Source organism: Lepisma saccharinum (assembly GCF_977018435.1).
Source record: "Lepisma saccharinum chromosome 12 unlocalized genomic scaffold, izLepSacc3.1 SUPER_12_unloc_1, whole genome shotgun sequence".
NCBI lineage: Eukaryota > Metazoa > Arthropoda > Insecta > Zygentoma > Lepismatidae > Lepisma > Lepisma saccharinum.
In genome coordinates, this window is record NW_028142891.1 from 15,203,091 (window position 1) to 15,230,737 (window position 27,647).

Genomic DNA, 27,647 nt, shown 5'->3' on the forward strand with positions numbered 1-27,647 from the left:
GCGTCCATCTCTGTCGATGTCCCGCAGTGACCGCCCTATAGCACGTATGATGGCTTCGCGCGTGTCGTAGTGCTTCCCGCCCAGTGGTTCCTTCATTTTGACAAAACGGTCGTAATCACACGGTCTCATACCGGTGAATACGGCGGATGTTCCAGTACCTCCCACTACCAGTTATGCAGGAGCGCCGTCACACAATTTTAAAATAGGAAATATATTGTTCGCAGTGTGACACCTTGCAGTGTCAAGCAGGATGATGGGACACCGTGCCATCGCTTCCTTCTTAATGCGAGACGAAGGTGGTGTTGCAAGAAGGTACAGAAGTAGGCTGCGTTGACCGTCTGCCTGAGAGACGTTGTTCTTCTTGCCTAAACATATTGTTAGGGCGCTTGCACTCTCGTCCTCTGCTTCAGAGCACTGCTGTTTTTTTACTGAAAAACACACAATCGCTCCCACTCACTATACTTCCTCGTCTGACATTCCTTTATCAGCCACGAAACGCTTGTGGCGCTGTGACTCACCCCTTTCACGAGACAGCAGTGTTGCCATTACTTTTTATCCAACCCTTGTAGTACACAGATGGAGAATTAATTACAACTACAATAATAATATTGGCAAGAATTCAACATAAGTAAATAAAATATAAAAACAAAGAGAATTGACCATAATCAAATAACTAAATCAGTGGTTATAAATTACTGAAGACTTGATGCAACAAATCTTAAAACTAACATAAAAATGATGCCTACCTTTGGAATTGACACTTTCTGTATTCTGAGAAAACTTATTCTTATGACTGCTACAATTATTTTTACCACAGCCATCGTTGCATGACTTCAAAGTTAGAGGCTTCTCGAATTCCCTCTGCATGGTTAACTGGGCGGCATCAATCACACAAGAGACATCCTTTTGTTTGAACAAGTTGCCTAGTCTTGAATATCCAAGGTCACTGTAAAAATTAAAAAGAAGGCATTTTCAGGGTATATACTATTTCATAACCCTGACAAAGTCATTCTGAAAATTTATGTATTTCAACATATGTTAAGATGCGTGGGATACCAATGTCCCCTGTTGATATTCATTGCAAGATTGTAAACTAGCCCGCACGTGGGGGGCTTTGTATTCTCAGCTGTGTTGTTCTGTTGCTCTTCTAAGCTACGCAAGGCTGGTGGGTGGGGCCTACAATGAAAATTGTTCAGATTAATTTTAAAATTGAGATCTGTCATTTATCCCCCACCCCTATACTTCCTTGCAGGGAATAATCTATTAATATTTTATGGCAAATTTTATTATTTAACCTTCATGGGACATGCACCCGTCAAGATTCTGGATAAACTCTTGCTCATTCTGAAAGCAGTTCACTAAACAATTATATATTTTGTGAACTGTGAAACTAGTATCATTTATGACATCCATTTACACTTCCAACTGACTATATTTGCATTATCTATTAGTTTGTCTTCCAAAATTCAACTTTCCTTGTCTGCTGTGATGCAAAGTTTTCAATGAGCTCCCCGTAATCTAGAGACAAGGAAATTCTCTTCTCAATGTGACGTAGTTGATTTCAAGTAATTTTTTTATAAATTTAAGCTTGGAAAAACTTCTCTCAGCACTAGCTAAACTCCGTACCAGCTAACTGTAGACCAGGCGAACGAGAACAAGTCTCTGTGCAAGTAGCGTCGCGAGATGGCCTCCCCAATGAACAGTGAGAGAAACAGGATTGTGTAGTGGGCAACAGGAGTTACCCGATTTCCAATGCAGCGTTGCAAACTTTTGAAAAGGATAATACCGAATGTACATGGCCAACGAACCGTATTTTTGTCTCCAGGTCCGTACGATTGATTTAAGAATTTCTTAGGGAAATATTTGGGATAAAACTGCAAGAGCAAATTTTGACAAGCTGTGTATTTAGAGAACGGACTAAGGTCTGGACCGTAAGTCCGTACATGTATGGTCAGGACCGTACGGTTGGCAACTCTGCACTTTCATTACTTGATTTTCCTCTTCCTCCTCTGCCGATATGCGCGGCCCTGCTCTACAGTTAGCTGGGACAGGTTATACAGTAACATGTATTGTCAGCAAAATTATCAATGCAATGTACGTGTTTGGAAAGGAGTGTAAAATATGCCGATTTTCATGAAACCTGGGGAGTTAAAACTATCCTTGGAACTTAGTAACTGGGAAAAGTTTGAGTCCCATGCATCTTGTAATTTTCACATTATTCAAGGTCAAAGTTCGTAGAAATTGCCCTTCCTGAGCCCGTTTAGCTATATTAAATGTGTTGTAACTCCGCCCCAATTTGGCCTAGGAAGCTCAAATAAAGTTTATTGCACAGGAAATTGAATAAGCTTTCCAATGATATGCAACAAGCCAATATTTGGATAAAAATAAAATGTTGTCATGTGACCTTGACCTTGAATATCTCAAAATATGTCATTGCCAAAAATTGTGAAAAAAAATATATTTGACACACCATACTATACTCTACTCTAAAACATATGAAAAATCAAGCTGGGACTGCAATTGGATCAGAAGATACAAAATAATATGTGTAGCTATGTGACTCGTAAAGGCCTCATTACAATGTACAGTCACGTACACTTCTGGATTGTAACGATTCCATTGAAAGTAAATGAGATCATTACAACTCAGAAGTGTCAGTGACTGTAGTAGGGTGGGTCAAAGGTAGGGTGACCAGACACCAGACACCTTCAAAAAAGAGGACAGAACATGGCGAAAAAGGAGGACAAAGTCATGAAAAAGAGGATGTCGGAAAAATTGCAACACATTTGCCATTACTCATAATTTAATCGATATAAAAAAATCTTACCAACATTACTCTCAGATATTTTTCAGGTGATGTCTTTCAATAATTTCCTCTTACCTTCAAGCAAAGAAAGCAATCTCCTAATCTGTTATTTAAGAAACGACAAAGAATATCTACAATTTGAAGCACAGAGTATTACTCCTTTCCTAATTCTTGGATATTAGAATGAAATCTCCCCACAAGTTAATACCAATGTAACAAGTAAGATTCACTTTAACATATTTCCAAAAACCAAATTAAAATTTTAGGTAATTTAGATTGGGTAGAGAAATATGATTTTAATGGCATGAACATTCCTAGCACTCTTTCAACAGCAGGGGAAAGTGACAGCTACCATACACTTTACCTCATATTCGTTTCTTCCATACTATCCTTTGAAAGCTGGATATTTTCTTACAAGATCATTGTTGAATTTACACTTTTGCTTCGTTATTTCATGAAAGTAAATATTACTTAACAATCAAAATTCTCACCACGCGTTTCTGTATCGCGGATGTATAACTCGAAGAGGAACTGACCGACCCCCGTGGCGGAGTGGTTAGCGCACCGCTCCACAAAGCCAGCGATCCCGGATTCGGATCCCAGCCTGGTCAAGGGTTTTCTTTCTGAGTATCTCTTCATCAAAATCATCATATCATCGCCCATACCCATCTTTGCGATTAGCCAGAAGTGACAGAAAAGCGAAGTAAAATAAACCAAATCAATCAATCGAAAAGGAACTGCACAGACTATATGCGTTCCAGCTGTCTCAGAAGGCGAAGCAATGAGTTAGAATAATACTAATGACTTGGGCACGGAATTTTGCCTATTTACCATTTTTATGCCTTTGTAGTAAAACAGAGGGTTAAAAGTTCGTTTCATATTGTTTCTAGCCCGAAAAAACATTTTTATAGTGCCTATAAATGCCTATTTTGCTTAATGGCGTCAAAAAATTTATATTCTGCAATTTTTGCATACTTCAGCTTTCTTTACGTGTCTTTGACTTTCCAAACATTGAAAGATGTAAGACTTTGTTGATGTTGTACTGACTGAAATCTGGTATTCGCCAGATTTGAGGGTCTCAGTTGTAACATTGTTTTAATTAATTTTTTTTTGTTATAATGGTACAAATTGTTTTTTTCATCATTTGTTCAAATTCCCACAGTCGTTAGCACAAGCTCTTTTTTACGAGAATTACTTTAACTGACAATTCCCCGCAAATGTGAATTTCGATCAAAAGGAAAACGGTTTGTTAACCGTTAGCGCACTTTTATATATAAACTGAAGTGCTAACACTGTATAACTGTTCATTGTAAGAAGAACATTGAAATAAGTTCACATTCAGTGCCTATTTTAATGTCGTTTTTATTTTATTTTAGGGTGCCTTTTCAGTGCCTTTTTTCATCATTTTGGTGCCTATTTGACTGTCGAGGTTTTTAGTGCCTATAAATCCGCTCCCTACTAATGACTCAGTCGGGAAAGTGATTGTGTTCAGTTCCCAGATGCTAGGTGAACATTGTTCGAATACTAACGTGTCCCAAGTCATAGGCTATGCCTTAAATCATGATCGTTATGTATCGAAGGATTGTCAATGCAGCACATGCTATGGTCAATTCTATACTCTTTCCAAAAAAGGAGGACATTTAGCAATTTCTAAAAAATCCACCCGGATGCCAGACAGACGCCTAAAAAGGAGTACATGTCCGGATAAAAGAGGACGTCTGGTCACCCTAGTCAAAGGTCCCTTAACACCCCCTATAAAATGTAAAGGAGTTATGTTAATTATTTATTACAGAAAGATGTTAGGCCCAGGGGGAACCATAGCTGTGTGTGTCAAGCAGAGGGCCGCCATATTATTGGAAGCCATTTTTGGCTGCATTTCTCGTGAAATTCTAGCCTGATTTAACATATCACATCACCCCCTTTCCATTGAAAATGTTAAGAGTTGATTTCAATATGGCGGCCAACAATACGCCAGATCTCTGCTTGACACACAACTATGGTTTCCCCTGGGCCTAACATCTTTCTAACATGAATAATAATTATAATTATAGCCTTTACATTTTATAGGGAGTGTTTAGGGACCTTTGACTCACCCTAGTACATTGTAATGAGGCCTTTATCAGTCACATAGCCACACATATTATTTTGTATCTCGTGATCTCATGACACTCCCAGCTTGATTTTTTCATGTTTTAGAGTATAGTATGGTGTGCCAAATATATTTTTTCATGATTTTTGGCGATGATGTGTTTTGAAATATTCAAGGTCAAGGTCACATGACAACATTTTATTTTTATCCAAATGTTGGCTTGTTGCATATCATTGGAAAGCTTATTCAATTTCCTGTACAATAAACTTCATTTGAGCTTCCTATGCCAATTAGGGGCCGAGTTACAGCACATTTAGTATAGATAAACGGGCTCAGAAAGGGCCATATCTGCGAACTTTGACCTTGAATAATTTGATAATTACAAGGCACGTGGGACTCAAACTTTTCACAGTTACTAAGTTCCATAGATAGTTTCAACTCCCCAAATTTCATGAAAATCGAAGATGGTCGGGTTGAAAATTGCACATATCTGTGTTGATTTGGCGTGGAATGACTCTGCCATCAACATCTTGTTATTTGCCATGGCTCCATGTTACATCATACCCCATAGTCATGTACCTTTGCACATGATCTTCTTTCAAGTATTTTTCATATTGTATTTGCCAATGAGGCTAAATACTTTATTTTTATTCTGTGCGGGAATGGTCTTCTGTGAGGCCTCGAGTGAGTTCCCGCCAACTCTGAAGCCACATAATATGCTTGGGGGACTACAAACTTAACAAGAAAAATATCAAAGTTAGAAAGACAGAGCACACAGCAGATTCAGATGTTACATGGAAGTGGGTTAGTGAGGAAGGAGAGGACACGTAGCTATGCATTAGTGATGAAAGTGAACATGGCACTGGTTCAGTTGTTAGGCACATGGGGGACAACTTTCTCGCAAAAATGCAAGTGATATTAATATTTACAATATTATGTCACTTATTAAGTGCAGCAGAAAACTGCAGCTGATCTTAGAAGAAAGACATAGAAAAAGCATTCAGAATGCATGGGTAGTATAATTCAAACCTTAAAAATAATTACAGTGTTGGGGGACAGGTGTAAAAATCACATGCCTATGTGTAGGAGTGCATACCTAACATGGGGTTAAGGAGATCACTATAGTTTAGCTAAGCACCCAGCTTAGAATTCCACTTAGCAGAGCTATTAGAATATTCACCTCACATGTCAAAAGTAATAAGAAAGAGGAAAACAGAAATTGAGTGTTGGATAGTGGCATCAGAAGGTGAGCTGTACATAATTCTTGCTACAGATTAACTAATGGATAACAAATAATTCTTTTCTTACACAAAATCATAACATTTATAGCATAAACAATACATAATTATAGTAAAATTTAGCAAGAAAGTGACAAATACCAACTACAACTTATTGTAGTAGATTTCTACATGATAAAGTGTTCAAAACATGACCCTACTTCCCACATCTATTTAACATAAAATGTCTTAACCACTGGTAATACTTAGTATATCAAACTCAACAAATTAGAAGTTATTTTAGTTCAAAACCTACTTTTACTGCACTTCTACAAAACATCGGTCCTGCATCGTGGTCGTGTGCAAGCTCCAGCCATGGGACATGCGCAGGCGCAACAACTTTTCCGGAGATTTCAGCTTACATGTATGGAATCGGAAATTGGGGAGCTACAAATTAGTAGCAGAACCCAGTCATAGAAAACCTACAACGACTGGGGTTCGTTGTGCTGACCACATGTCACCCCCTAACTGGTTGAATGATCTTGAGGTCACCAGTCGGTAGGTAGACACTGGCCCTCATGGGCTGTTACACCATGGGATATTATTACAAAACATTGATTTTTCCAGAAATAGAGCAAATTTCCCTGACCTTTCCAAAAAAATAAATTCCCAGACTTCTCCATGATTTCCAGACTGGTCGACACTGTGACATTCAAGGCTGTAGTCGAGAGTATATGGCAGTATATACCATGGTTAAATTTACTTATTATATTAGCGTATACCTTGTGATACAATGTGTGTACCTTCCACTTTTGTTTTGTTTATATTTATCTATGTAATTTGGCTGTTACTCCAGTGAGCTTATTACGGTCAAATATTTCTGGTTTCACGTAATCAGGAAGATAAAGTTAAGAAGGCCCACCACTTGATCAGTTTAAGTCTCAGAAATGTCTGAAGATATGGCTGCAAAACCACCTTCCTGAAAATGACCGAAATTCCGAAGTTTGTGCAAAACGTTCTTGTTACAAGTGTGGTGACATATGACAAGAGTAGTGTTTTCGAGTAGACATGTCGAAACAGATACAGAAGGAGACAGCAATGCTCAATGTAAGTACTGCGGTCTTGAAAGCATTTTGTCCAAGCGATTCATTTTTATTGTTCTTAGCAGTGCTATTAAAGTTATTAAAAGTGTACAAACTGATTATGCACAAAAGCAATATCATCAAGAAAATACAATAACATGCTATACGGTAACCTATAAAATACTACTGTAGCCTTTACTTTTAAAAGCAATCATTTAATTATGCATTTCATATTTCTAAAATGCTTTTTCTATTGAAATATGCCTCATTTATGCTAATTATGGGTATATCATCATGGATTTCTTGTAGAAGGTAACTAATTTCATCCATATATTTAATGGAAAAGTAATTAAAAGCTAATGAAACATGGTCTTCTCTTAAAGTTTCACAAAACTGGGAGTATAACCTTTGAAAATTTTGGGACTGAATCACGGCTCACATTTCCATGTTTTACAGACTGGTAGACACCCAGTTAGTGTTTTCATTCACCATTAGAAATGCACAGAGGTTAAAACTCATTTTGTTGATGGTATTATAATGTAGTTTATTCCATTTATATTTCAACTTTAAGGTCTGCTTGCAACTGTAACATGAGACAGGCATAGTCTAGAATGCAATGGATACCCTGTTTGAGTTTATTTTGACAGAATTGAAATAAACATGAAAATTGTTTGATGATTGATCATGTTTAAGAGAAAAAAGAATGGAATTTTATAAATTAACAATGCAGTGCGGACACTCCTCAGGATGCTGCTGTGCTCTTTGCACAAAGATTTTCAAGGTCTGACGGGTACCGGAGAAACCACACCCAACTATGGTTCTCTTAGCTTTCACATAGGGGATCACTCTGACTAAACAAACAACTCTGCCCCCCCCTCCCCCCTGCACAAGTTTGTGCTGTAATTAGTTATGTAAATTCAGCCCAACATTTTGAATAAATCAGAGAAAACAGTTCTGTATAATAATTCACACTTAGACAATGGTGTAACCATTGTTAATGCCCTCTCTTGATGCCCATGGTCACTAGCACCATCAAAAGTGTTTTAAAATAAAATAAAAAATACAAAGAAGAAAGCAAACAAAGTAAAGATGCACTATATCGAAAAGACTGAGTGGAAAAACACAAGAACAAGGTTACATTATTATTTCTCTACTATTTAATCCAAAAAATAAATTGCTCCACGATTTTAAAATTCAAAAAAATCAGTTATAAGTAAGTGGTCACACATTACAAACTTTATGAGGAAAACTTCCTCCTAACCTTAAAAGCCTTTTCTTGAACAAAACTTGTAAAACTTAACAACAAAAGTAAGTGGTCACACATTACAAACTTTATGAGGAAAACTTCCTCCTAACCTTAAAAGCCTTTTGTTGAACAAAACTTAACAACAAAAATACAATAACTATAAAATTTCAGTATATTTGAGTAGCCGATCCTTCTCAATTATATAAATAATTTAGAATAAAATGGGTATATTCCTATTTTGTAATATTTATTACCGCATAATAACAATTAGAACCGTCCTAATTATTATTGTAATTATCTCTCCTATTACATTTTTATCAATGGCCTGACCACTTTTGCAAAAAATTTGTTGTGTCTACATGCTGGTGACATTCTGTACACCCGCGAGAAAGTTGAAAATTTTCATTGGGTTGGGAAGATTGTTTCGTATGAACGTTTGTCCTTGTTTTTAGCTTGCGGAGATGCGTTATAAGCGAGTAATTAGCGATTTTATGCGTTATGATTCCTGATGTCAGCACCCACCTGTGGCGCGTTGCCCTTATCATACAGGTGCAGCCACAGATCAAATATATACTAAAGATGCACCTGTCGCGCGCTTTCGTAGAGGTAAACAAGTGAGCGGGAACTGCACATTTTCAAGGCATGTACATAAATTAATTTTACGATTTTTTTTTTTAAAAAAAATGCATGGTTTGTTTCTTTCCTGTGTGTGTAACGTAATTTGCTTGTGAAAACGGTCCGGGATGAGAGAAATTGAAAGTGCCGTGGTCACATTTCGGGGCTAAATATCTCGGTTATTTCTAGTTTCCGCATGTTGTTAAGGCATCTTAAAACATCGAAATCTGTAGAACGAGACAAAAAGAGTCGAAAAAATCGAGGATGCACGGTCGGTCATCAGTGCTTTATTTTATTTCCTCTTGCGAAAAAAAGTTTCCCGAAACACCCCGCTCCCGCTAACCCATTGTCACTCATCACACATAAACAGCCCCTCCCCCGGCTGACTCCTAAAAAAATTATTAACCCTTTCCCATAGAAAGTTGCCCGTAATAACATTACATTTTCATCTCGTACAAACGAAAAATAATTGAACAGGTGCTTAGCACAACTTTGTACGTACAAAAAAAGTATTTATTAAAATATAGGCACTAAATCTCAAGCAAACTTCACACTCCTTACGTGCATGTAACTTGTCGACTCAAGGACAACGCCCCTTTGCGAATTTTCATGCAGTTCCCGTTTGCACATTCAATCTGTCTACCACACGCTACCAACGTACTTAAAAAGGGAAATGAACTTTTTCATGAACGTCATCTGATTAGTGTTACATGCTCATAAACTTAAACCAAACCTCTTTCCCACAATAATATAGTACATTTCTCAAAAATGGCACATCATAATCAAAATATACAAAATCCAGGCACACTGGCATTCACAACACACGTAGCGAATATTTCCCATTTGCATGCAAAATTTTCAGTCGTTATAATTTGATCAGCACTGCACACTTAATTCCCTTCGACACAAATGCATTAACAAGCGAATACATTGTTTTGATCAACGACTATCAGTATTATGCAACGTAAACAAATTCAAAGGTCGTGTGGCTTACTTTGTATTTCCCACCATGCTGCACACAAATCAACAAGTGCACCTGAACAGCGCCTGCCGGAAGATGGTTTGCGAACAAACAAAGCTTTCTCCCGGCGCTGAAACAGTGTTGCCACAATGACAGAATTTCCCTTTTTCGCGTAATTTCCCCCTTAATATAAGAAAATAATAATAACAATAAAATCGTATTTATTAGAGCGGATGTTTTTGGCCTCGAGGGCTCTTACAACATACCCTTGTCTGGGCATCTGACTGCCTCGCGGGAGACTTAGATTCGATTCCCGGAGTGGATGATCTAAGGTCGGAATTTTCCCAGCCTTGTCCCCGCATAAAGCAGCTCTGGGGAATCTGCCTCAAATCAATAATAATAATAATAAATAATAATAATAATAATAAATTTTCTTTATTCAGCGGGCGAGGTTCAGCCAAGGGCTGCTCTGCCACCTAACCCTTGTCAATATGATAATACATATGAGATGATATAAACTTATGGAGCAGTAAGCTAAAAGTAAAATAATAATAATAATAATAATAATAATAATAATAAAATGAAGAAAAGAAAAAATACATAGGAATTAGTTGCACACACACAAAAAAGTGTAACTAGAAATACAAAAGACAATAGTAATAATAATAATACAATACAATTCCTTATTAGTGAGTGATCAGGATCTAGGGGCAACCCTGGGGGATTAAGGCGGCCGGAGCGTGGTGCTGATCACATCAGCTCCAAAAATGCAGACATAGAGAATGTTTTGAATTTGAATTAAAATATTTTGGGAGCGTCAGCACTGAGGCCATATTGCACCCGTCACACTATACGGGGTCCAGGCCCTTATCATAACAAAAATAAAAGCGCGTCTGAACACTAAAATTTCCTTACCTTCGTCAAAAGCTGAGGCTAAAAAGGGCACAGCACAAATAAGGACAAAAAACAGGACGACACAGAATTATACTAGCCATGGGGCCAGTCGCCAGAGCCTCGTTAGTCTGCAGTCCAGGGTGTACTACGTGGAAGGAGCACCCCCTTACACCCCAGATCGAGTATGTGTGGAGCCCTACCCTTACATCTCCTAAATGTGCTTCATGGCACGGTGCTATATGCTCATCGTAGCGATTAGCCAAAAGTGGTAGAAAAGCGACGTAGAAAACTGACGTAAATAGAAATAGATATACAGGCTTGTACTGAAAGGCGTAGAAATAAGGAACATCAAACAATGATGAATACGAAATTTGAACTTACCGTACAATCCCAAACCAATGTTGAGGAGCCATGCCATTCCCTCGAACAATGAAATATTATAATGTTGGTAGCCTGAAAAAACTTACGAGAATAACATTAACGATATTTCAGATTTTGTAAGAATTTCGATTTCGTCCTTGCATAAATGAATGGTTTTGTTGTGGACATGGGTAGGATCCAGATTGGTTGGTTGCAGTGACGTGCCCAGGGGGGGGGGTTGGTGGGGGTTAAAACCCCCCCCATTGGTTTCGTCATTTAAAAAAATTCAAAGCAGAAATACATTTTATTTCATAAATTGCCAATATTGTAAAATGTTTACATTTGATAATGAGAGATGTATTTGCTCCTTCAATTACTTTTGATAATATTGGAGTTGAGTTACAGCAATGCACAAGCATTCATTCATTCCTTAGTCACTGAAAAGGAAGGAGAACTTCCTTCTCAGTATGGTCAAGAAAAGAGCCGTAACCCTTGGAATGCGAACTGAAGGAATCCCTCCTCCCCTTTCTTTCACCCACGATGACCCTCTTAGGAGAATGACCCTCCCTTTCCTGTTACGACAGTGCTGCTAACTTCCCTTTTCTTTCTTTCCCCTTCTTATACCATTTATACCAGCAGACCAAAGTTCTGTGAGATTTGAATCACTACAATTAGTAGCAAAGTAAGTCAAAATCTTATTTCGCACCTGGATGTATATTTATTTCAAAATATCAATAATTATAATAATAATAATAATTGTTGCAGGCAGTAGTGAGGCATGGTTTTACGAAGTAGGCAATCGATGTTTTGTACAATAGCATGCCGGGAGGAAGGGAGGGATGCGTTATATAGCGCAACTGGCCCAGTCAGTTTCATAAACAAAATAAAAGCAATTAATATGCCAAAATATTATACGTTTTACTCTTGTGCTCTTTACAAATTAGATATTTTTTTCGCAACCAATTTCCAGCCTTCAGTTTATTGAATTTTCTTGTAACATGTGTGAAAGATCTCGCTTGAATTTGTGCGTAAATAATTTAGCAGTTGCCAACACTACTGACACTGACACTACTGGTTGCTGTCAACACTGGTGACGTAATTTGAGCTGGACCAAGCTGGATGCATGGTTCAGACATTCGACCGCCCGGTATCTTTCTCCCAAGTCCTGGTGTTCACTGGGGTTGTAGCGAGTTGCAGTCTGCAAGGTAGCAAGTCGAAGTGGTCGTGTTGTGTGTTACGTTTCTGCATGTGTAATAGATTTTTGAGGTGGAACTAAAGATGGATAGAAAAAAGAGGAGAAATACATTATTAGATTATTTCAAAAAGAAACAAAAAATGGAAGTTGAAGCTTCACCTTCCACAAATAGAACGTCAGAAAAGGTCGATTTAAGTTCAGAGGAATTCCATCCGAATTGCGAGAGTGAAACGTGCGAACTTTCAGACTCTTGATATTCAACAAGAAGGCATAACAGAAGATATTGCAAACCTTGTTGCAAAATTATGTCGAGGAACTGTCGAGGTAAGTGACGTTCATTATTTGATAGATATATCCATAGGCGGATTTAGAATTGTTTTTCTGGGAGGGCACAGCATGTGCTGTAAGCATACAATCGTGTGTGTGCAGGGGAGGGGTGTGCCCGCGTGTGTATGTCTGGAAGACGTGCGTAGGATGTCACCCTATATCACCAATAAACTTTCGCAGGGCGAGAGAACATTATGATGAACAAGTTTCCTCAATGATTTCAGGGTCCACACCGATGGTGGTGTAATCAAAGAGGTCCTGGGTTTGATCCCCTGTGAAGGTGCATTGCACAGTGGTACGTATCCCGATTTAAACTTTAAGACCAGTCCCGATTAACGTATCTGAATATAAAATGGACTTTAAAATCATTTACTTTTTGTTTTGTTCACGAACCCTCGAAAAACGATATTACCTATCTTATAGATCCACCAAGGTATTTGAAACCCTGGCGTCGGAGCAGTGGCACTAATGTCGCTAGTGTATATGTATGCAACAACATTATAAAATCACGGTTGGCATGGACAGTTTTATTATTTTGTAGGAAAGGGATAAAGTTTGTATTACGACACGGGATAGACTAGATAGGCATCCTATTAACTGTAAATATTCCTTACAAATCTTCTGAATATTTCTCTTGTACAAACGCAACAAATACAATAAGTAATATACGTGTGCAGTAATAAATTAATTTTCTGAAAGCATCTTTTCTGGCATCAGTGGTCGAAGTAGGGGATGCTGCCTCCAGTTAAGAAAGTTTCACAAATCATACCCCCAATTAGAATAATTTTCACATTGAGCATCCTCCACCTACTGTATTGTCTCCATGTTGATCCATACAAGGATGTACCCCTCGTATTTCCAAAATCGATCAAACATCCCCTCCCTTTTCGGCTACGAATTTGCATTTCGAGCACTGTCTGGCAAGATTTTGTCGGGCTCAGTGACAGATCCTGTGGTGCGGTACTGGGCTTCGGAGCGGAAAGGGGGAGTGGCCCCTTCAACAGTTGGTTTCGCAGTTCCATAACGTTAACATTATACAAAATTCCTCTCCATAGACCTAATATGAAAATGAATATGACACATTAATGACACTGTAGTAGAAAATGTTAATTACTGAAGCGGTTCGTATTTGTTTGTCGACTGTCAAACAAATGTTTTGACCAATAATATAATAATACAATGCCAAAAATGTACACAATATTTAGCAAAACCATCTCCACAACAAGTACAATGTTGATTGAATTGATGTTTTAAATCCACTTTATGCACAGTAAGGCTAATCGGGACTGGGCCTAAAGTTTAAAGTGAGATCCGAACCACTATTAGCCTCCACCGGGTATTGAACCCGGGACACCTTGATTACAAGGCGACGACGCTCACACTGAAATGAAACTGTGGTATCGTCATCTTACAGCAATGCAAAGACGTCTAGTAAATGCTCTTGAAGCAATTGATATGTGCAGTGAAGTAATATTTCCCTGGGTAAACACACGTTTGCTCATATTATGTACGATCCCGGTAACAACAACATCAAATGAGAAATCATTCTCAACTTTGAGGCACTTGAAGACCTATCTTCGAAATACCATTTGCGAAGAAAGATTTTAAATGGGTTAGCTGCTCTGAACATTCACCGTGATATAAAAGTTACTTGTGACGACATACTGTCAGAACTCGCACAGAAACCTCGATGCCTAAATTTCAGAATTTAAATTGTTGAACTGTGATACCTTATTTATTACTGTCTTTAAGACATCAAGTAGTCTTAATCTCTTTAATGTTGTTACAATGTTGAGTGCACATACTTTTTGTTTAAAAAATATATTTGAGAAATTAAATATAAAATATTAATAATTTGGAAATATTCAAGCAGGTGCTTTTATATGATGCAATAAAAACATGAAGCATCCATAGCAAAGACATTGATTGCGTTCATTGGGGGTAAAATCCAAGTATATTAATTATCTAATTTATTACAAGAAATTTGACCTGTGAACTGGAAAATGTGTTAGATTCATAACCCCCCCCCCCTCTTACGAAAATCCTGGGCACGCGCCTGGTTGGTTGATTGATATAGTGTTTTAAGTCCACTTTATGCACAGTAAGGCTCACGGGTGCACACAGAGCCTGCGTCATGGGAATTTTTTTTTTTGGAGGGGGGACAAGATATTATATCAATTCTAGGTATATACCTTCACACAAAAATGGGGGGATCGTTTCGTTTCATTGACTTGTCATTGTGTACAGTTTTTCTACCTACCTGCCGGTGATCGCGGCGAGGGGGTTGATGCCTTTAGAATCGGTTTTGAAAGGGGGGGGGGATGCTATTCTCATTAATACAAGGTTAGTCAAGCAGACAAACAGTTAGGAATAAGGTTCAGTACACTAACAATGGCAGTGAGCGTTTCATGTGAACAAACATGAAAGCCCAAAGGACCTAAACTAAACATATATTGCTTAAATATGTCTATTATATTGTTCCACAAATTTTGTCTGACCAAAATAATTTGAGTAAATAATTCGGCGTAAAGGGGGGGGGCAAGGAGAATGTTCTACTTTTCGGGGGGAGTGCGTCATATGCCTTTGGGGGGTATGGGCACCCCTGGTAAGGCTAATCGGGACTGGATCTTCAGTTTAAAGTGGGAACCGAACCACTATGTGCCTCCACCGGCTATCGAACTCGGGACCCCTTGATTACAAGGCGACGACGGTATCACTGCGCCATCGGGGAGGCCTGCAGGCTCCAGATGTTTGCAATGTTGAGTAATACGAGTCGATGCAAGGCTACCATACCAGATGTCCCGATTAATCAGGACAGTTCATCCTTTTTAACTCATGTCCCGACTATTTTTGGACCAGTCGTGACGCGAAAATGTCTCCTTTTTTTTGCTCACATTTAGACACGTTCTTTATTTTAATAGTATCATTTAATTTACAAATATATTATTTTCTGAACACAGAATTATCACAGCTGTTCAATGGTGCTGCTGTAAGAAATTTAAAGGAAACTCGAATGAATTGTTAATTTGCGGAACACCTACTATTTGAATAGTCCAGAGGATTGAATAAGCACCAAGCTCTACGTCGTGTAGAGCGACTGTGTTGCTGATTGTCGGTGTCGGGGTCTCAGGGGTGGTCTATCCGTTAGTTGAATTGTTCCCGTTACTTTGGTCCATAATCAGTGGCGTGCCCATGGTTTTTTAAAGGGGGGTTGGGTTACGTATACTTTTTTACTAGTCAGTACTCCTCATTTTTCATATTTTCTTGCCTTGGACATTATTATTATTATTTTTAATACTGAGCCAAAACGGGTTTTGACGCCCACGACCCTTGGGCAATTGAAGTTTAGCTCCAGAGCCGGTGCCAGAGGAGCGAAGGGTTGCTTGTGCACCCACTTAATTTCATTCAGCACTCCCTTTCAAAATCTAGTTTTAACCGAAAACATTATGGACTACTGCATTGTCATAAATTACATCATGGCTTAGTAAGACCCATGTCATCCAGTGGCGTAGCATGGACATTTCGGGTGGGAACGCCAAGTCCGAAGGAAGAGTCGGCCCTTTCTTGCTTAATAATTTACTTATGGTATTAGTCGCCACAGGTATTATTTGCCTGAAGTCAGCTGGGTTTTCAATAAAACATCATCATTGCATGTTTTACCTAGAAAATTAGATGTCTCACTATGCCACAAATGTTTTGAACTCTGGTGTTTTATACCTTTCTGCATGACGCAAGTCATTAGAAAACCTACCTGAATCACAAGCGCCTTTGAACAACAGCAGACGTCATTGTTATGGGCGATCCAACTACTGATTGATTTGGTTTATTTTACTTCGCTTTTCTACCACTTTTGGTTAATTGCGAATATGAATATGAGTGATGATATTGATGAAGGGACACTGACAAAGAACACCCGTGCTCACGCCGGGATTCGAACCAGGGACCTCTGTCGTCTTGGCGCACTGTGAAAAGCAGAGTGGATGATCCAAATATCGTACACTCTACTGACGTAACAGTGCCGTTTGGTAATTCAGACCACTGTTTATTACATCTTGAGAATGCTGATAAACATTTTAAAATAATTTTGTCCAGAGACCATTCGATGTTAAGAGTTTTCAAATGAATGCTAAACATTTCCATTCACACAATATTAAGCAGTTAGATAATAACGAAAAAATACAATAAAGAAAATAATAGTTTTGCGGGTTAAGTGGTAGAGCAGCCACAGGCTGAATTTCTATCACGAGAACTTCACCAACTTATTTGACAAAAACTGTGTTGATCTTTTAGTTTCTAATACACATCGCTGTTCGTGCGATAAATTATACAATGCAGTGGCCATTAAGAAGCAGTATATTTGAGATTGGTAAAGTTATGTCAGTCAATATTGCGTATTGTAGCATCACATAGCACGAGTTGCATGAGCGCGAAGAACCGGCTAGGAATTCTGCCGCTGTCGTTTGCTTCAGAAGGCAGGAAGGGTCACATGAACCAATCACGGTAGACCTCTCGTACGCTGGCGTAAGAGAGCCCATTTACGCGCGTGCTGTAGAAATGGAAGCTTTCCCTCCAGAAAGGCAGCAAGGAATATAGGAGTCCTGTACGCCGAACCTGCTCGCCGTCCGGCCGGGAAAGGCATTGAAAAGAGATGCTAGAACGAGTGTTGAGAGTGGAGCGTTGCAAGCGGATCTCGAAAAATAGCTATTATAATGCCATGAAGGTCAAACATATATGAAATTAGTCACGTTTTACTTTATAATCACAGCATTTAAGCATTTTTGAAATTTTAAATCTGGGAACGCCGGTCGTACGGGCGTACTATAACGCTACGCCACTGATGTCATCATATTTACCTTAGAATGTTTAGTATTGAAGTGAGATATTGCTGATTGATGATGTGGCTTTTCTGTCAATAGATATGAAAAGAGAAGCCGCATAAGTTGATCAACATTTGATGTAATGGCTAAAACATGCGCATCTTTCTTATTTTCTTTATTTTCAACATAGAACCCCAAAATTTTCATTCAGCACCCCCTCAGCATCCCTACATGATTAATCCAATGTTTAGCTCCAAAAGGCTGTTGTGTTGCTGAGTGTTTAGAACAGCGCGCTACGACGGCAGGGGTATGTGGTTCGAATCCCGGCATGGGCATGTGTATTATTCATCAGTTTCATCATATCAATTCTCATCCTCATTGTCACGATTAGCGAAAGCATTTCGGATCTTTTCTTTGTTCCACATTATCGGATCTGCCCCCGACCCCCTCAAAATAACCCTGTGTAGGGCCTGCTGCTGTAATCTGTGCTAATACCGAGTCTGTCTGTATTGTTCATAGAATTTCCCTTGGGGTTCAAAATTCGTTACGAATTTCCCTGCATTTCTCTCCAAGTGGCAACACTGCGGGGAAAGCGGTCTGTTGGCTGCTGTACGAGCGGTATCCATGGCAACGAAAGCTAAACAAAATTCAAGGACACGGTCAAGAGAAAGAAGCGAATTCAAGGATAAAGGAAGTTAGGAGCGGAAATGCACCGTTTTCACTAGGAGTTGGGCCAGTCCAGAAATTACGTTGGATTGTTGCGACCAAAATGTACTGAAGCTGTTCACGAATGTAACGGTTTTTTCTTTGTTGTTGTTATCAATATGCGCAAATGGTCATCAGAACAAAATGATTAGTATTTATGAATTTCAACTTAAAGTTTAGTAATTGAACTCATGCAATGTATTTTATTTTGTCGGAACACCCTCAAATACCGTAGTGTGAGAGTCAGAGGGATCTATACTATAGGCTTTGTAATTCATTGGTATAACACATTACAGATGTTTATTACGAAGATTTTGTAAATATTGTAATACCGAATATCAATTACCATTATAATTTGTTCCTAATTCTGTATTTAGGTCATCTGCTAATAATGTGCATTTCAAATAAAAATGAAATAAGTAAATAAAAACGACCAAAGTGCTTTATGTAGCCTATTCTGGCCAGTGGCGGGCATTGTGTCACTATTCGCATTCACTGTGCAAACAGTAACGGCAATCGTCCCATTTATCACGAGGACCGGTGGCGTGCCCAAGAGGGGGTTGATGGGGGTTATAACCCCTTCCCTCCTTGGCCCAAGTATTCCTAAAAAAAAAGAACATCAAATGCAGGAAAAAATGGCAAAATGAAGGCCAGCTACTAGAAAATGTATACCTAACCCCCTCCTTTCGAAAATCCTGGGCACGCCACTGACGAGGAGACAATGTATTCGGAGATACGAGACTCTACTAAGGAGACAGGGGTGCCCAAAGGGGGATTCATGACGCACTTGCGTCATGGGAATTTTCTAGGGGTACAAAATTTTATAGTTTAGCTACCATATCGTATGAGTGTCACTTTACGATATCTTCACACAAAAATTGTTTCGTTTGGTTCACTTGTTATTGATTCTTAGTTATGGTTATTAGGTGTTGAGCATCTACGCGTACTTCATGATTTAACAACATCCACAACACAAAAACACTATTTCCTGTAGCAAACATTGCTTTGTAATCAAGGGGTCCCGGGTTCGATACCCGGTGGAGGCACAAGTAGTTCGGATTCCACTTTAAAACTGTAGGACCAGTCCCGATTAGCCTTATTGTGCATAAAGTGGACTTAAAACACGAACTCAAACCAAATCCTGTAGCAAACATGAAAGTGAGATTGCTTTTTCCATTTTTAGTCTCAACTTCAATGAAATGTTTCGAATGCCATGCGCCTTTCGATTGTTGGCATCTCGGCCAGTGGTAAACAATGTCCGGTGCTTCTTTGTGGAGTTCCAAGTGAGCTCGGAACTTCCGACATTGCGGACTTCAGTTTCAGTGTTGAAAGGAATGATTTCAGGAATTCTCATTTTGTTTCTGTGCTACGACTGAATGGATAATTGTAACATACTGTCAGCTTTCGTTGTGTAAAGCATAGGCGTAGACTTCGGGGGGAGGCACTTTCGCCCCCCCCATAAAATTCACCGAGAGGGACAGATATTATGTATATTTACATATATAAAATATTTTTTATGAGAACCTTGCCCCCCAGAAAAAAAAAATCAAGTTGCCGCCTCTGGTGTAAATCTTCCAAATTTCTAAAATTTAATTTTAAAAAATCTAATTCAATATTCAAACAAAAATCAATTACTGTTTTTTTTAATTCAAACTATATTTGTGTGTGCGTGTGGGGGTGTGTGTGATCTTTTGAAGGATTTTGATGAACGACTTTGGGGGGGGGGGGTGCGTCCACGGCCTTGGGACGGAGATATGTCGATCTGTCTCCAAATAGAGCTCCTCCAGAGGAGTTTTAACAATACTGAAAACAGCATTTTTGAAGCTCCGTTCCACTGGTTCTCATGCGACGTTATGTTGGTTCATGTTAAACATCTGCAAACTGCCAATTACTCGTTGCGTTGATACGACCCGATGTTATGTGCTAACGGGATTTTCCCTTCTTCAGTTCTAATTTCTGTTATATTAGAATACTTCCTCGTATTCTACGCTCCCGGAAGGGGCATGGGTGGGCACTAGCATGTGGTATAATCCGAATCGCTTTTCCTGCCTGCCCAAATTGTATTCTGTCAGTGCTGTAATTCCAAAGATTTCAAAGTGTTTGACCGTAATAATGCGATTAGAATAATAGTCCAACAACATCAATAAATATAAACGAAACGAAAGTAGAACCTGTACGCCAACGAGTAAGGTTAACCAGCGGGCGGTATGCGACTACAGCCACTGGCGTATGCAGGATTTTTTTGGAGGAGTTGGAATTTTAATGGTGGATATTATTACATAGCTGTATTCTAGGGGGCGGGATACGATATAAAATATTATATCATCAACATGTTTTAATGTTGGTTTAAAAGGTTGTCCAAAGACGACAAAAAATGTAATCGGGGGTCATTTTGAGGGGGGTTGCATTTACTCTGTTTTTCCTAGTTCTTAACTGCTCTCATATGAAAATTTAGATTTTATCCAAATTTCGAGAAGGACTGTAGCCCCATCATGCCCCCTCTGCGTACGCCAGTGACTACAGCCCTGCTTTTTGGACCTTTTGGTTATTTTACGTCGCTCCTCTAATTCTTGCTGCTGATCCATATGAACATCGCCGGCCTCCGTGGCGTAGTGGTTACAACGCCAGGGGTCCCTTGTTCGAATCGTGGGCTGGGCGTTTGTGAGTGTTCCTTTATCAATTTCATCACATCGTTACTCATCCCCATATTTGCTAAAAGTGGCAGAAAAGCCAAGTAAAATAAATCAAATCAACCAACCAACTGGACATCGTTTTTTTAATTAAATGAATGTCGGCCTTGGGATGCGGGATGCAATTCCAAAATTGCCGAAATTTATTTTGATTAATTTTGTTTTCACTTCTATCTATATTCGTGAACAGTTGTAGGGGCGGTGAATTTGATGTTTTTCAGTGCGAAAATGATACGATCCGGACAGGAGCGGCTCAAGATAAAATTTTCACCCCGGTGAAGTGGATTTTTGGCGCTCCCTACTTCCCACCCTCCCCTCCAATCCTTCTCTCCTTGTCTTCCTACTTTCCATCTTCTTCCAATAAAAAGGCATGACCATGTTATATATTTACGGCTTTAGCGACGGAACAGCCCTATTTTTAAAATACTTTAACTGTTAGTGTTAAAGAACACGTTTATTGCAGGTATTTGTTTATTTAATACCTATACCGCGTTTGTTACAACCTGTCCCGATTCCCGCGCTAGCTGATCGCTGGCTTTTCTCCGTGCTGGGGAAAGTCAAAGCCAGGCAGCCAATTAAAATACGCAACGTGGCAACAGCGTCTACGTAAGCGCCTCTCTTCTGGCTTCCATTCGCTCCTCGCTGCCCAGCAGACGATTTTTTCCTCGTTTCTCATTGGCACCGAAACTGTCGAGCGATCCCTAGCGCGGGAAACGGGACAGGTTCTAACAAACGCGGGACATCAAAATAACAGCTTTTAGCTTACATTTCTACGTGATCTTGCAATACGCAGCAGCAACTTCAATTAATTCTTGTCAACAATAAATTCTACTCTTTTAAAAAGAAATAGCCATACACTCGGTGAAAGGACATACTGGTTCGGAACCCACTTTAAACTGTAGGTCCAGTCCTATTACTCTTTTTGCGGACATAAAAATTAACTCAAACAAACAGATGGAATCAGAAATAAAGTTTTGGCGCTAATCAAGGAGGATGCCCCTGTTTAGCCCCCCCGGAGGAAGGCGCCTTGGTCAGTCACCCGGATCGCCCGGTACTTAAGCCGCCCCTGGGTTCGGACATGAGGGACTCGGAAAGAATTTTCCAAGGAGGGACAAAATTGACAACAAAATACTGATGTCATGTTTAGATTTCTTCCAAAGGAAGGACACGTTTTAAAGGGGGCAGAAAAGAAGAGATACGAGAAGTAGAGTGCCACACACGTAAATTTGCCGTTGCGTAGAAACGAATTTTCGTTTCGTCTCCCTCTCTCTTAGCATCACGTGTTCTACCCTGCTCGAAAACCTTCGCTATTGTTGCCATATTGTCATTCCATTCCTGGACACACTCGCGCAAACTTCATTGAAAACAATTGAACAGCGCTCCAGCTCGCGGTTCCCACCGGTCAGCAGGGACGGCAATGTGGCAATATAGCACGGCGTAGTCGTTGCTTCTTTTATGCAGTGCATGTTCATTGGCTAGCTAGTAACTAGTGTTGCCAACTGTAATAATGAAGCACTATTTCTGTCACGGAAGGGGAAAGCAGGTAAAGTGGCGGTGAGTTTTGTTGGATTGGAAGCACCATATTTTTATTTTATACTAAGTATTTGACCGGTTTGACGTTGTGTGCGTGTATTGCGTGTGTGTATGTAAAAGTGTGTGTTTGCTAATGAACGTTAAATTCCATAATGCCTCCAGTTCTGTCGAAGTTGAAATCAAAAACCTTGCATAGCCAAGCTCGGGAAATTCTAAGCAATTCAACTCTGGCTCCGGCAGGTGTTCTTGTAGAAATTGCATAGAGGAGGCTGTCATTTTTGCTGCTTAATGCGATACATATTGTTTTCTGTGTTAAAATTGCCATGCTTTGATGGGTGACCAAGTTCATAGCAGGGCCGGCGGAAGGGGAGGGCGAACCGAGCGGCAAAATTTGAAGAGAAGAAAAAAATAAGCCTATTGAAAACTGTGATCGAGCGAGATATTCTTTTGCGCTGAATAGTATTGAAATAGCATAAGAAGTCTCATTATTTATTTTATATTTGATGTTTTAGTTAGGAATATATTGATTTTCAATTTTCCGTTGCTGCGTAATGACCGGGGGGGGGGGGGGGTCGAAATAGAGCGGCATCTACTGCCACCTCCCAGGGAGGCAAAATGACTAGCGCCGGCCCTGGTTCATAACAAAAGAAAAAGCCGCGCAGCTTATCATCTAGTGGCAGTATATGTACTTGTTATTGTTGTCGAAGCCGGCATCCTTTGTAAATGTACAACAAAGGCAACCGACTGTCACAGATCTCAGAGAGGAAATAATAATACTGTTTGAGGAGGAGTGTTATGGTGCAATTGTAGCGGTTTAACACGTTGGCATGTTATTATCTGCCGTTGCAGTTCCATACCAGTGTATACGGGTTTTGGGAGTGAAAAGTTAGAACGCCACCAGTGCATTAATGCAATGAAAAATAATATATACGTATATATTTTTTTTATTTTGTTTGAAATCACTCAAATAAGGAATCGTATGAAGAAGTCTTCTTTGCAGAATTTTTGGTAATTGTACTTATGTGTTAGTTCATATTTTGCGAATTTTTAGTCCATATGTATGTAGCTACATACAAAGCCACTTGTTAGTACATATTAATCCTAGTCCTGGTATAATGCATGACGTTTAAAACTCAACGTTAGATAGACCTGAATTCTCTAATTTTATTGTTGTACATAACAGCTGTGCATCGGCGCACCGCAGCGATTTTTCTATCTGCTCCATTAGCAACACTGCTTCTTTAGTTCTGTCGCGCATTGCACGGCAGAATTATCTGCGCTGGACTCTACAAAATGGAAGAAGGAAAAGAAGATTTAGAAAGGGGGAGGGAGGATAAAGTTAAGAAATGAAGAACCGAGACAGAGAAATAAAGAATCAATACAAAAAGAGAGCGGGGAAAGAGAAATAACAAAGCAAGAGCGAAGTGAATAGTAATCAAAAAGCAAGCTAGAGAGAAATGTCGAATCAAGAGCAGGTTAAGGAAATAACGAAGCAAGACAAATAAAGAGATAGAAGGGGCAAGAGAAGAAAAGTTAAGAACAAAGCGAGAGAGAAGAAATAAAGAATCAAGGCAAAGGGAGAGAGAAAAAGAGGAGAAATAAATAAACACGACAGAGAGAGTGATAGGACAGTGAAGAGAAGTACAGAATCAAAGAAAGAGAGGAAAGAGAAAATGAAGTGAGGGAGGGAGAAGAGAAGAGAAATAATCAAGCGAGGCAGAGAGCGAATTTGAATGGGAATTGTTGTTGTAAGTTATGCAGAGAAAGACTAATCGCACCTGGACCTATGGTTTCAAAACTGTTCTATGTGGTTTACCAGATAAGGAATCCCGAGCCCCTTGATTACAAGACAACGAGTGAGAGAGAGACGGGTAGGAGAGAAGATGAAAAATAGTAGCAAGGAGAGAAATAAATAAGGGAAAGAGAGCGAGGGAGAGAAGAGAAATAAGGAATCAAGACAAAGGGAGAGAAACAAGATAGAAGTGGAAGAGAGAAGAGGATAAAATGTGGAAAGGAGACATAGGAGAGAAGAAAATACAGAATCAAAACAAAGGGAGAGAAGAGAAAATGAAATGGAGCAGAGAGAATAGGAGAGAAATAAAACAAAGTGAAATAATGACACAAGACAAAGAGAGAGAGAGAGAGGAACTAAAGAAGTTAGACAAAAGGATATATATATAAACAAGATAGGAAGGGAGAGAAAAGAAGATTCATAAAAAGCAAGACAGAAAGTAGAGAAATGAAAGATGCAAGGCAAAAAGAGAGAGCAAAAAATGTAATGAAGAATCAAGACTATGGGCGACAAAATATAAATGTAGAAGCGAAACTGTGAGAAGGTACGTAAAGAAGCGGTAAAAAGAAAAAAGAGAAATATAGAAGCAAGACAAAGAAGAGAAATACAGAATAATGAGGAAAAAAGGGAGAGAAACAATAAAAATAAAATGGAACAGTGAGAAAAGGAGAGAAATAAACAAGCGAGACAGAGAGAAAGAGGGAGATAGAGAGAAGATGAGAAATAGAAACGAGGTGATAGAAATGAATAAGGAAGTAAGACAAACACAGCGAGAGGAGAAGGGAAATAAAGGATCAAGGCAAAGAGAGAGACGGAGAAAAGAGGAGAGAAGAGAATAAATCAAGAATGAGAGAGAAAAGAGAAATAACGAAGCAAGACAGATAAAGAGAGAGAAGAGAAATCAAGAATCAGAGAGAGAGAGAGAGAGAGAGGAGAAGAGAAATCAATCAAGAAGGAACAGCGAGAGAGAGAGAGAGAGAGGAGGAATAAAGAAGCAAGACAAATAGAAGAGGGATATAAATAAGAAAGAGAGAGCGAGAGACAAGAGAAGGTAAATACAGAATGAAACAAAGGGAGGAGGTAGAGAAATGAAGTGAGACAGACAAGAGCGCCCGCAGGATCTTTTTTCAGGGGGCAGAGCAAGATTTCGCATCTTGCCATTCAGTCGTAGAAACTTTGCTATATTTTACCTCTTATTGTTGTTGTTATTATTATTATTAAACAAATCATAAAATTGAAATTGAATTGAAAATACTATGCCGTTGTTGCCAAGTTCAGACTTGAGTCCACTATTTAAATAGAAACTGGATTCTCCTTGCTTCCTTTACACGAACATCTATAAATTGTTTAGGAATAATTTTGGTCTTTTTTTACCTTATCACTTAATCTACTCTCCATTATCGTACCTCTTATCCAAGGGTACTGTAAAAGAATAAATAGTAATTCGAAATGATGGTGCGTGAATTGTCAAGATGAGATCACCGCGTCGGGAAAATTCGAAAAATTCCCATGCCCAATATTTCTCGACTTTTTCAATCCGAACGTCGGGATTGTAAAATTTCCCTTCCTAATCCCATCCTGACCAAACATTTCAATCCCGTTACCCCTAGTAATAATAATAATAATAAATTAATAATAAATTTTCTTTATTCAGCGGGCGAGGTTCAGCCAAGGGCTGCTCTGCCACCTAACCCTTGTCAATATGATAATACATATGAGATTATTATAAACTTATGGAGCAGTAAGCTAAACGTAAATAATAATAATAATAATAATACAAATAAAAAAATTAAAAATAAAGAAAGAAAAAAATACATAGGAATTAGTTACATACAAAAAAAAGTGTAACTAGAAATACAAAAGACAATAGTAATAATAATACAATAATACAATTCCTTTTAGTGAGTGACTTGATACCTTCAGTATGTGCCCCGACTCTGCCATTGTTCCACTAACAGCAGATCTTTTATTTTACCTTTGAAATATAATGGGTTGTTTACACTAGCGATATTTGCAGGCAATGCATTCCATGCTATGGGAGCCGAAAAGGAGAAAGATGATTTGTAGGCCGTGGTAGAGTGATGGGGTAATGACAGTAAACTTAGGTGACCATAATATTTTGACCCAAAAACGAGATATCACAGGGATCCTGAAATATCGGTTAAGTCTAATTATAAAATTATTGTTATTATTAACGTATTATTATTATTTATTATCACATAAATTATAAGTAATAAATGAAATATGACCTCCCGTTGTAAAAAGGTATTAATCATTATAATCTTGATATCACTTACACAGTGTTTCTTGTTCCTTCTGAACACCCTTTGATGTTAATCCTAATGCTGTAGTTGACGAATGCCAGAAGTATTTTTTAGAAGAATTAATCTTCTTGAAAACAACTTTATTCTTCACCAACCGCCCATAAAACTCCCCCCACGTATCTAACGCTCAACGCGAGATTTGTTTTTTGTTTCTGTCAAGACGAAGAAATTTATATTCTTGTTACAAATCCGTATTGAAACTACATTACGCTTTTTGGCCATCTTTGTTCACTGCTCTACAAATAACGGAACACGCACACAACAATAAAACCTACGACATGAGGTGCTCGAAAGTTCTCGACGACAATGGAACATTTTAATTGTTATAAAATGCTTGAAACGCAATCCAGCTGTTTTGCCATAGTGGTGTTGCTATTACGATAGTTTAAAAATCCACAAACTTTTTATCTTTTGCATAAAATGTCTCTCAAATTATTAGTTTTGAAGTTAACTCATAGACTTTTACAAAACGGGACAAATAGTGGAGTAGTGTTATTATCGATGGGACACTCCTCTGGAATGGGACTGTCCTGGTCAAAACGGGACTTATGGCCAGTTTGTCACCCTACAGCATCGTTTCTCAACCTACGGGGCGCAACTCACTGCTGGGTCCCGAGGGGGCGTTTGGTGGGTCGCGAAGTCGGCCTCGCAAATATATTTAATGTGTCTTAGAAACCTATTACATTTAAGAACTTTCAGATCCGGATCCGTTTGGCCATCCTACATGGGTGCTTCTTTGGAAAGTAAGAATGTGTTTATAACATAACCTGCTAATATACATACATACATTATAAATATATATATAATACACACACACACACACACCCACACACACACACACACACACACACATATATATATATATATATATATATATATATATATGTGTGTGTGTGTGTGTGTGTGTGTGTGTGTGTGTGTGTGTGTGTGTGTGTCATCTGGGCCTCCTCGATGGCGTAGTGGTAGCGTCGTCCCCTTGTAATCAAGGGGTCCC

The 27,647-nt window shown here is 38.9% G+C and overlaps 1 protein-coding gene across 4 annotated transcripts in view; it reads right to left on the minus strand.

The window, feature by feature from the left end:
- LOC145982146 (uncharacterized) overlaps nucleotides 1-10,155 on the minus strand; it is a 48,180-nt gene extending 38,025 nt beyond the window's left edge. For 2 of the 4 annotated variants that reach the window (XM_083115714.1, XM_083115712.1), the window contains exons 1-2: nucleotides 9,617-9,746; nucleotides 747-946 (exon numbers count right to left, since the gene is read on the minus strand). In XM_083115714.1, the coding sequence (XP_082971840.1) occupies nucleotides 747-946; nucleotides 9,617-9,666 (250 nt within the window). In that variant the 5' untranslated portion in view covers nucleotides 9,667-9,746. Of the gene's footprint in view, nucleotides 1-746; nucleotides 947-9,616; nucleotides 9,747-9,880; nucleotides 9,990-10,049 lie in introns of those variants that run through there. The other 2 variants (XM_083115713.1, XM_083115715.1) reach the window with 2 other exon arrangements.
- Between the last annotated feature and the right edge of the window lie 17,492 nt (nucleotides 10,156-27,647).